This window comes from Haemaphysalis longicornis, unplaced genomic scaffold, assembly GCF_048455015.1.
Source record: "Haemaphysalis longicornis isolate Haplotype H1 unplaced genomic scaffold, Haemaphysalis longicornis Haplotype H1 scaffold_3, whole genome shotgun sequence".
Lineage (NCBI taxonomy): Eukaryota > Metazoa > Arthropoda > Arachnida > Ixodida > Ixodidae > Haemaphysalis > Haemaphysalis longicornis.
In genome coordinates, this window is record NW_027526335.1 from 46,209,779 (window position 1) to 46,219,819 (window position 10,041).

The following is a 10,041-nucleotide window of genomic DNA, read 5'->3' on the forward strand; positions in this document are numbered from 1 at the left end:
TCGCCAGTTCTCGAAGCACACGATAGGAGGCCTTGCATTCGTTATCGTTATTTTTTTTTTTCAATTTTGGAATAATAAATGAGTCACTACCTGGGTGCCATTAATCTCACTAAAAGTAAAAATAAGCAGGGACAAGACGAAAAAAAGTGCGTGCGTGCTGTTCAGTGCATGATGACTTCCGGCGTGATGCATCCGAGGGGGCGAGGTTTTGTTTGCACGGACGTACTGACAGGCAATGAGTCGTAATTACCCAGTTCGGTAGTGAGATTTCGCCGAAGAAAACGCGTGACTGGCGCTTTGAACAATGACTTTTGTCCTCGACAGCTTTTACTGTGCTTACATTTCCGTCTTGCTGAACCTTCGCCCGTAGGAAGCTCAAGAGGAACCCGAGCCTTCGCACTCAAAGCAGTGCCATGGAGGTGGTCTACGAAGGTTGGCTCGTGAAATCGCCGCCCGAGCGAAGGATACGACGCGCGGTAAGCTTTCTGAAATTCGCGGGATAATTGTCTGCGCGCTGTGTGGTCCTCGCTGTCGCTTTTAATACAACCGCCTCGGACGAAGCGATATCGCTGTTTGCGGGAGGCGAGAGCGAAGTATCGGACGTTGCACGAAACGCAACAGGTTTGAGTGTGGTGTTATTTCGTTCGCGTGTTGGCAGGGGCTTTCGCTGTAGACGATTCTTCCACGCGTATGTCGTACCGCGTTTGCCTTGAAGTCGCGGCCCCACCTCCGTACCTGATTCATCGCGTAATGAGTACACGGAGTCATGCCTGCGTCGTGGCACAGGAGTCAGCTGTTCGGCTTGCTGTGAAGGCGGGCGAAGTTTCAGTTTATTTTCAGCAACGCGAGCGGCGAGTTTTGTGGGCGTTGTACGAGCGGAGCGTTAAAATTAGGTAGTGTGTATTTTTTTCGCCTGCCAAGGTCGGGTTGCAGCATGCCATTGTAATAACTCGGGCGCTATGAGCTTATCTGGTAACCACAGATGAGCCCATAATGGAGAGGATGCGAGTTTTTCTGGAAGCTGCGCCGCTCGCGGAAGTGTCAGCGATCAGTCGGGTTGCAGCTGGCGGAACAATAAGTGCTTTCTTGATAAGACATTATCAAAGAGGAACTGGTAACGACCCGACTCATTGGCGAGTCGCAGGCGCGCGCAGCCTTTTTTTGCAGCCGCCTTGTTTGCAGACTGGCGATGTCTGCAAAACGAGGTGTTTTTATTGTAGCGCGTGTCGCATTGGCAATGTGAAGCTGCAGTTAGAGAGCATCCAGTTCATGATATCACGCCTCATTATAGAAATAAGCACGAAAATAAATTGAATGATTTGTTTCTACTTAGCTATTTGGCAGTTTTTATCTTAATGCACTGGGTTTTGTATAATTGTGCTTCAGTGTTTTTCAGAGAGCTGTAGTTCCAGTTGTGAGAAAATAGTGGAGGTGACATAACAGGCTTGAACAGGGCACGAACATTCTAAAATTTTGTTTCTGTCTGAGATGCGTTGCTGTTTTCTTGGTTTTGCCTTATGAATGTGAAGCTTATGCTGCCAGTCAGCTGTTTTTATGCACTAGGTGTTGCTTAGTTTCAGGTAGAAAGGTATAAAGAATAGAAGCTCACACAAGACGGAGAGAGGCGAATGATTAGGCAATTTCCTGTCCTTTTTACAATATGTCTTGTTTGGGCTGCTGTTGTCATACTGCCGAACTTAAACGAGCTATCCAAGCAACAGGCTAAGTTGGACAGTCTTTGACATGTGGCCTGCACTTTTGTCTGCCTTACAGAAGTGGAGGCGACGGTGGTTTGTCCTGCGACCATCGGGCCAGGTGCCCCAACAGTACGTTCTTGAATATTACACAGACCAGTCGTACCGCAAGTTGAAGGGCACCATAGACCTCGACCAGTGTGACCAGGTGGGATTCAGCTCTTGAGTAAATCACTGTCTGCTGCGTTCCAGTGGCTGGAAGCCTTTTCTGATTCAGTCACATTTAATTGTCGTGGAAAGAAAAAAGAAAGGCTAAGACCTGTGATTTCAGCTAAAAGTTGCAATTCTTATGAATTAATATTGTTCTCGTATGTTACGTCGTCCTTTGGAACATTGCAACAATTTATCGTTATTGTGCTAGTGGTGTGATAACTATGTGTTGCTCAGCGCGGTGCTCTGGATGGCTTGTTGCATAAACCAGTAACGTTTCTTTTGTACTGGGAGTTAATTGCATCTTTTGACCCACAGCTATTATATCAGTCAAGTTTAAGCAAGTTCTGTGCAATACAAATGACGCACAAAACGACAGATATTGGTTGGGAGCTGTAGTTTCAATAGGAGAGCAGTGTTGCGCAAAAGGAGAGAACTTGCCATGTTCAAGCCCAGGTTTCGTAATGCATTGTGTGCAGTAATGAAACAGCTTGGAAGTGAACCAACTGATGCAGAATGGTTGGACTAGATCCATAATTCAAAGCGTAGAGAGATGAAACACAAGTGCTTGTGTTGTCAACTTCTTGTGTTTACTCTTTTTTGCACTAAGCCATCGGGCTGTCTGCTTCTTGTGTTTCCTGTTTTCGTTGTGCTTTGAATTATGAAACCAAGTGGCGATGGCGGGGAATCGTGTTCTTTCCGCCTCGGCAAACGGCGCTCACTGTCCCACTGCTTTGACTTAACGGTTTCACACGGCATTTCTCGCAAGTGCCTGAAGGTCCAAATGGGGGTGAAATTCTGAATTTTGTTTATTTGAGAAGTATCCGGTAATGAGCGGCATAGTTGGTGGAAGTTTCCATTCCACCTTGCTGCTTCTGCGACAGCTGCACCAGACAGATATGCTCTTGAGACTGACAAAAACAAAATTGCACCCCAGCTGTGTGCTGTTCTGTCATCGGTAGCATACGAGCATCTTGTCTACATCTTGATTGAAATCACTAAGTGGGTGTGTTTGCCGGGGCAAACAGTCAGCGCCGTGTCTCAAAGCGTGATTGCAGTTTTAACGGTGGCCTTGCCTTCTGTGAGTCAGCCTCAAGCTTGCCGTTTCCTGCGAGCAGACAAATATTCTCATTGGTAGGGAGTGGCGAAGCACGTAGTACAAAATATCATGTTTAAGCTGGAAAGCACGAATTCTCATCTGTGGTGGTTTAGCCGAGACAAATTATTACAAACTAAGTTGACCGTAGTTACACTCGGGAACAAGTTAAGAACTGCAATAGCTCGTGCACGGTATCACTCCGCCAAAGCGGCGGACCCGGATGCCAGTAGGGTGCATGCGTTTTGAAAGGAGATTGCTATGAATGCGTGGTATTGTCTGCCTTTTCTCGCGTAGTTTGTTTGTCATCGCTGCAGTTGTTTATAAGCATGTTAAAATTAAACAAAAAAATCGTGGAAACTGCTCCTGCCATGTTCAAAATATTCCCAATGACACACTGCTTGCGCCACTCAGAGTAACATCCAGCTGCTGTGATGAAGCACAGCGGCAACTTTTGTTGTTGTTTGTAACTTGCAACCGAGTATAGTATTGACTATTTACACTAACGGAACAGGCAGTGTGTGTATACGCATTCTACATTCGTGTGTGTTGTTATCCTGCCTGGTCGTTTACGAAACTAGTTTTTCGTCTGTCCAAGTTAATTCACCGTAAATTCGATCACGGTCTGTAAGTTGTTAGTTTTGTATGTTGTTGTGAATCTGTAATTGCATTCTTTTTTTTGTGCAGTGAAATATTTATTAAGTGAATTTGGCAAAGATTAAGTAAAAAAAAAATTAAGCAGCCTAGCAGATAATGACTGATATGGCTCTGGCTTGGATGAAGATTTAGCACCGTTGCATTCATGAAGCCAGACTTTGTTCCAACCAACTTTTACTGAGAGGTGTTGACACGGGCAGCCTTGTCATGCTTTACACGCCGTGCTTTGATTTCAGGTCGACGCGGAGCTGGAGGTAGTGACCAAGTCCAAGTACATGTTTGACATAAAGACGTCGAAGCGGACGTACTACCTGGTGGCGGACTCGGAAGCAGTCATGAACAAATGGGTGGATTGCATCTGCAAGGTGTGCGGCCTCCGTATGCGTGTTGAAACAGGTGAGTCAAATGCTGGGCCGCAGGCACATTGCTGTGAGTTGCGGGTAGTTGCACAAGCAGAGAGGAAGTTGCATAGGAAGCTCAAAATTCGTCTTTCCAGAAGTTGGTGACAAGTTGGCAGTGCTTCACCTATTGTCTAAAGTGTGTTGTTTTTTGGACATCAGAAAATAATGGTGTCTCTGTCTTGCCTTTGCAGCACACTTTGTTGAAACAAATTGACTAAATGTCTCTTGAAAAAAAAAAAAGAAAAAGAAAACAAGGTTGTGAATTAAACTTGTGGTAAACGATGAAGTCAGTGATTACTGCTAAAACATGGCACCTAAAACTCATGACTGGTTTTGTTACCTACGAATAAATTAGTTTTGGCGCACCGGTAACTGGCTGTGGCAGGGTCAAAGTAGAAATTCGTGTGAAGTTGTCTTGTACAGGGCTTCCTCAATTGTCAGTTCCGGATCTTCTGCGGACTGCCCGAGAAGTGATCCGGCAATCAATTTTCCCATGTATTCCTATGCAACATCCGGTCCAAAGGCAGTTCTCAGTCTGCCCGTGGGCCGTCCAGGACTGGTAAATCGCGGATGCCAACAGCTTCAAAGTTGGGAATGCATTCTATCATTACGGAACTAATTGAGGGTTAACTTCTTCCAACTTTTGTGAAGCTGTGTTCTCAAACGTGTGTTGGGGGCAATAAAGCTGTTAATTTTATTTTTGTGACTTCAGTAGGCACCAACGAAAATACTGCAATGTTCATGCACTTTCACGAAGGAATGCTTGACCACTGAAAATCAGCATGGCCACTGAGGATGGGAAAAAGTAAAGAACGGTTTTATTGCACATTGCACCTTTCGAATGTACAAAAATCTGAAAATAATTGCGCCTAATTAATCCTGTAAATATGAGATTGATTGTAAATTTTAGACTATACAAGATAAATGCAAACTGATTTGTACCTTGACCTTATCAGAGTCAACTGTACCTGTGAACCAAGTTTGATTGGATTGATGCGTAAATAAGACATTTTTAATTTGCTTGTGCTGTCCTAAGTGGTCAATGTGCTGCGAGCTCCACTTAGCATGCTAACCCTAATGTTTAAGGAGTTCACTTCAGTAAAACTGGCATATAACTCGTTGGAGACAGCTAAGGACCGAAGAGGCTGAAGATTGAAGGATAAGAAAATTTGGTGCACACAACTGCTCTGCTGCTAAGGTAAAATCGTTTTTTATGTGATGTGACTGAGCTTGAATCAAAGGAAACAACTGCATCTTTTCTGCAATGTGTGTGTCCAATTTAATGTTTTTTTTAAGCTGCCTTTGTTTGCTTTGCTATGTGGATATCCCGGATTTGGTAGGTGATAACTGGGTAATAGAGAGTAAAGCAAAGCAGCCTTTTGAGCAGGTAGTGAAAGGCCTCTTCGCTTTAGTGGTGTAAAGGCAACATTTTTGTTCACCACACTGTGGTTGACACCCATTTTCTTGCTGCATTCTTATTCCTCCTATCAAGATGCGGTCACTGAGGAAGCGCAACCCGAGCCATCGCCAGAGCCCTCCAGGCCGTCGCTGCCAACCGACACGAGCCCAGTGCCTGCGGATGCGGCTCCGCCCATGCCGGCTGCCCCTGTCCGACCCAGCAGTCCCTCGAGGGACGACTCCAACCCATACATCCCCATCAGCGAGTGCATCACCGGCAAGCCCGTCGGAAACGGCCTTCCGCGGCCGTGTCCCGAGTCGCAGCTGGTGGACTTTTACGACACCCCCCGTTGCAGCACGGGCCGCACATCTCCGGACCCCGTCATGGACGCCATGTGCCGGATGCCGCGCCCTCCGGAGAAGCCCGTGCGCGAGCTGAGTGGTGCCAGCATCCTCGACTCGACCGTTCCCCCTCCCAGGGTGAACTGGAACACATATCCCAAGGACTCTCCGGGTGGCGCCCTGGGTGGCTACGACCCCGTACCTCCCTTGAGGCCCTCCAGCAGCGGCGACGATGTTTCGGGGCCCGCAACGTCGCAGGCCTCCAACGTGTACAACGGGGACACCCTCGGGCGGGCGGGGCTGAACCTGCGCAAGCTGGGGCGTGCCGGCATGTCGGTGCCTCCCGCACCACCGTCGGCCAGGGCGAGCGCACCCGAGGACGCCTACGACCTTCCAGCTCCCGTGAGACCAGTGTCGAGCAGTGTGAGCCACACGGCTGACCTCACGGGTGACGAAGTCATACCCCCGCGGCCACCCAAGCCCGCCAACATCCGAGTGCGACCCGTGGCCAGCGGCTACGATGTGCCGCCGGCCCCAGCGCGGATGTCCCAAGACTCGTACGACGTGCCGCGGTCGGCCGGGGGAGGCGCGCACGACGGGTACAGCGTGCCTTCTTGCCCCCAGCCGGTGCTGCGGCACGAGCAGTACGATGTCCCGGCGCCCTCGCGGGGCCCTTACGAGCTGTACGACCTGCCCAGGTCAGCGGAGCCCGCATCCAAAGCCCCCGGGCTGCCGCTTCCGCCGCGCCTCTCGCTGGACGAGACGTACGACTTCCCCAGGTCCTCGCTGAGCCCCGACGGCCTCGGTGCGGCTGTTCCTCCTCCGGGCTCCCTGGGTTCCCGGAAGCACGCCTACTGCAATGCCCCCGTGGGCACGTTCAGCAGCCGAGAGAACATCTTCAACTACGAGTACCGGCCGTCGTTCACAGAGTTTGTGGCCCGGGACGATGCGGACGCGCAGCAGCCAGTGCCGGCCGGCGCTTATGCCAATGTGTCCTCCACTAGTCCAGGCACGCCCAATCTTACTGCAGTGCCCCCGGCTGTCAATCGCGGCCTGAAGCCTCGAAAGGCGTCGACTGAAAGCGCACCAGGTACCTTTCTCTTTGCTGCTCTGCTGGGCGCTTAACTGCACACCCTCGCACACTTCAATATCTTCTCCTTTGTGGCAATCTCTTCAGGAAGTATAGGATTGAACAAAGCTCAGGGCTGTGCAAAATGGAGTAGTGAAACCAGCCTTTTCAGATAAATTTAAATCTGGCCGGAATCAATCGTACATCATGGCACTGCACTGCACAATGCAACTGAAGAGGGTGTGAAATGATGTGCTCTTAAAAATATGCAGGGAAAAAAAATGATGGAAATCTCCAGATGTGCTAACATTGATAGGGGATAAGGAGTGGAGAGAAAGCTGTGCATGAGTTATTTCTTGAGAAGGCTTGAACGTTCGACATTCTATTTAAATTGTAATAATACAACCTTGTGGTTGCTTGTGGCACCAAGGAGGAAGGGCATGCAGCTCAATGAGGCTTCTTTGTGACCAGTAGCAGCCTGGATGGATTTGTTTGGGCTTGGGTTTTCTTTGCCGAGTCAAACAGTGTGGTGGTGATCTTCTTGGTGGCTTTTATAAACTGTAAACCAAAAGCCAAATTTATAATAGAGAGTCTGACGTTTTACTTGTTAGATGAGTCGCGAAAGTAAGTGGAGCCATCTAAGTTCCCATCGCATTACAGTGAAGCCATTTATGAAAACCTTATTGCCTGATAGTGCATGTCGTTCCGGCTTTTCTATCTTCTGGGACACGGGTTCGATTCCCAGCCGCGGCGGCTGCTTTTCTGATGGAGACAAAAAGCGAAAATGCCCGTGTGTGTGAGATTTCGGTGCACGTTAAGGATCCCCCAGTGGTCAAAATTAATCCGGAGCCCTCCTCAGTGGTGCACCTCATTGCCTGTGTAGCGTTGGCACGTTAAACCTAATAATCAAATCGATTTTCTCTCTTCTGGATTTGGCCAATTGGCTTTCTTGTGACTTCTGACGTAGTACCGCATTTCCCGGTCTATAAGTCGCACCTTTGTATAAATCGCACCCCCCTCAAAACGACAGCTTTCCCCCCCCCCCCCCCCCCCCCAAAAAAAGGGTATGTAAGTCGCACCGGTGTACAAGACGCACTTTTTAATCTGGGGCGGTATTCTCGTAACTGTCCCTTTTGAAAACGTCCCTTTTGAGTCCCTTTCATCGTGATGTACTTCCGGTTAAGGCGTTGGCAGTAGGTTTGTTGCGCTTGCGTTACGTCACTTCCGGTTGTTTGCTTTTAGCCAATCAGGGCTCGCCAAAAGGGACACTTTTGAAAGGGACAAAACTCGAGAATACCGCCCCAGGTAAACTCGTGGAGAATCAGTGCGTTAGAAAGTGCAGCGAAGGTACATGGTTGCAGCGGCCGCCGCCTCTCAACGCATCCCCCGGTAAGCAGCACTAGACACGTCATATACCATCCAAAGTCTAGACAGTACTAACTTCTCAAAAATAGTTTGATACACACAGATGGCAAGTACTTGCAGACGGCGTTGCCGCCGTTTAGGCAAAACCATCGAAGCCTTCTTCCTCCGACTCACTAAAAATAATTCAGCAACTTCAAGTGGGAGTTCCGCCGGCGCATCGCTGTCGTCGTCTGACTTACTGGTGTCTTCTTCGTCAACGCCATCACCACTCGCAGACGGGATCAGTCCGGCCTTTATGAACCCAGCTACAGCTGTTTTTGTAGAAATGGAGTCCCAAGAGTCGGAGACCCATTTGGCCACCTCTCCAAACGTCACGTGCGTCATGCATCCTGTCTTCGTAAATCAGCGCAATAAAGGTTTCATGGCGGACGGAAGTGACGCGAATGGAAGTGGCCAGAAAATTGAAACTCAGCAAGCTGTCATTTTAAAAATTAGCAGCACATTTACCTCCTTCAGAGTAACACTCTTTGTAATATTTATAAGCTGCATTTTGTTTTTGCAACCCAATTTGATGTTACTTTGAGTTTATTCTGAACTGTAGTTACTTACTGCGCGTGGCAGAAGGTGGCGCGCGGTTGTTGCAGACCATTATCACTATGTTTCTGACTAGAAAAAGCTGCGAATAGTTTGGTTTAATGTCCCGAAGCGACATATGGGCTATGAGAAATGCCGTAGTGGTGTGCTTCGGATTCATTAGACCATAGAGCTATGTCTCTTAACGTCCACTGACATCACGCAGCACACAGGCACCTTTTCGAGTGCGAACCATGCACGGCGCCACAAGCCAGACTTATTTCATACACAAGTCACAACTGTGGATAAGAGGCACCAGCGAAAATTTCCAGAAAAAAAAAAAGCGACTTATACAACGGAAAATAAGGTACTCCATTCCGTAAGAAAAAAAATATGGAATGGTTATACTGATAACAGGAACAGTGTTGAACGATGATTCGTGCGTCTGTACCCCCGTCATATTAGGGATGCTTTCGTTGCTTTGTTCCCTAATGACCCGAATTTGGCATTGGAACAGCACTGCTCTGCCACCTGTTGTGTGTGGGTTTTGCCTGGTAGCATTCCCAAGGTTGCATTTTTTAAAAGCCTTCACTCTCTGTTATCCCGTCCTAGGCTTTTGGGACCCTTCAGTCAAAAACAGGGGACTGTAAGCATGCTCTGCTTGTTTCAGCTGGCCACGTGTTCCCCCTGGCTCCACCGCCAGTGACCAAGAACCGTAGCCTCACATCCACAAGGCCAAGGTACGGGGCTCTTTTTCCTGGCTGCCCAAGCCTGACCCTAGCAACTGAGAATCTCTCTGGCAGTGTGAGATATTGATCTATTTCAGAGACCTGGCTAAGCCCATTGGGTGTCCACTTTTTTGTCTCGCAGGCAGAGAAGCAAGGGTGATCTCCTGGCACCAGATGAGGACAGCTGGTCCAATGCCAGCGGCAGTCGGCGGAACTCTACAAACGGCGACCCGGTAAGTTGAACATTAGAACATTGCCCGTGGCCTCTACTCTAACAAAAGTGCTGCAAAAACAGTGCAAGAATGTGTTATTAGTACCAGAGAGCACACAAAGGCTAGTGCCAACTATCAACTGACATTCATTTGTTGTGGGAGGAGTAAAGAAATTAAATTGAAACTGCCGGAAATGCAGTAGCGTGTAGAACAGTAAAATATTTCTCCTCTTGGGGGGTGTCTGCCGTCTGTTGCTGTGCCGTGGTTATTAAGAGAGAACACGATAATCTGTAATC

At 48.5% G+C, this 10,041-nt stretch overlaps 1 protein-coding gene across 1 annotated transcript in view; it reads left to right on the forward strand.

Annotated features, from left to right (window-relative positions):
• Positions 1 to 63: 63 nt before the first annotated feature.
• The window catches only part of Dos (daughter of sevenless), a 12,694-nt gene continuing 2,716 nt past the window's right edge, over positions 64 to 10,041 (forward strand). Inside the window, exons 1-7 of the mRNA XM_077703078.1 lie at positions 64 to 146; positions 371 to 476; positions 1,774 to 1,902; positions 3,894 to 4,053; positions 5,551 to 6,888; positions 9,476 to 9,545; positions 9,676 to 9,766. Coding sequence (XP_077559204.1) covers positions 79 to 146; positions 371 to 476; positions 1,774 to 1,902; positions 3,894 to 4,053; positions 5,551 to 6,888; positions 9,476 to 9,545; positions 9,676 to 9,766 — 1,962 coding nt within the window. The 5' untranslated portion in view covers positions 64 to 78. The remainder of the gene's footprint in view (positions 147 to 370; positions 477 to 1,773; positions 1,903 to 3,893; positions 4,054 to 5,550; positions 6,889 to 9,475; positions 9,546 to 9,675; positions 9,767 to 10,041) is intronic.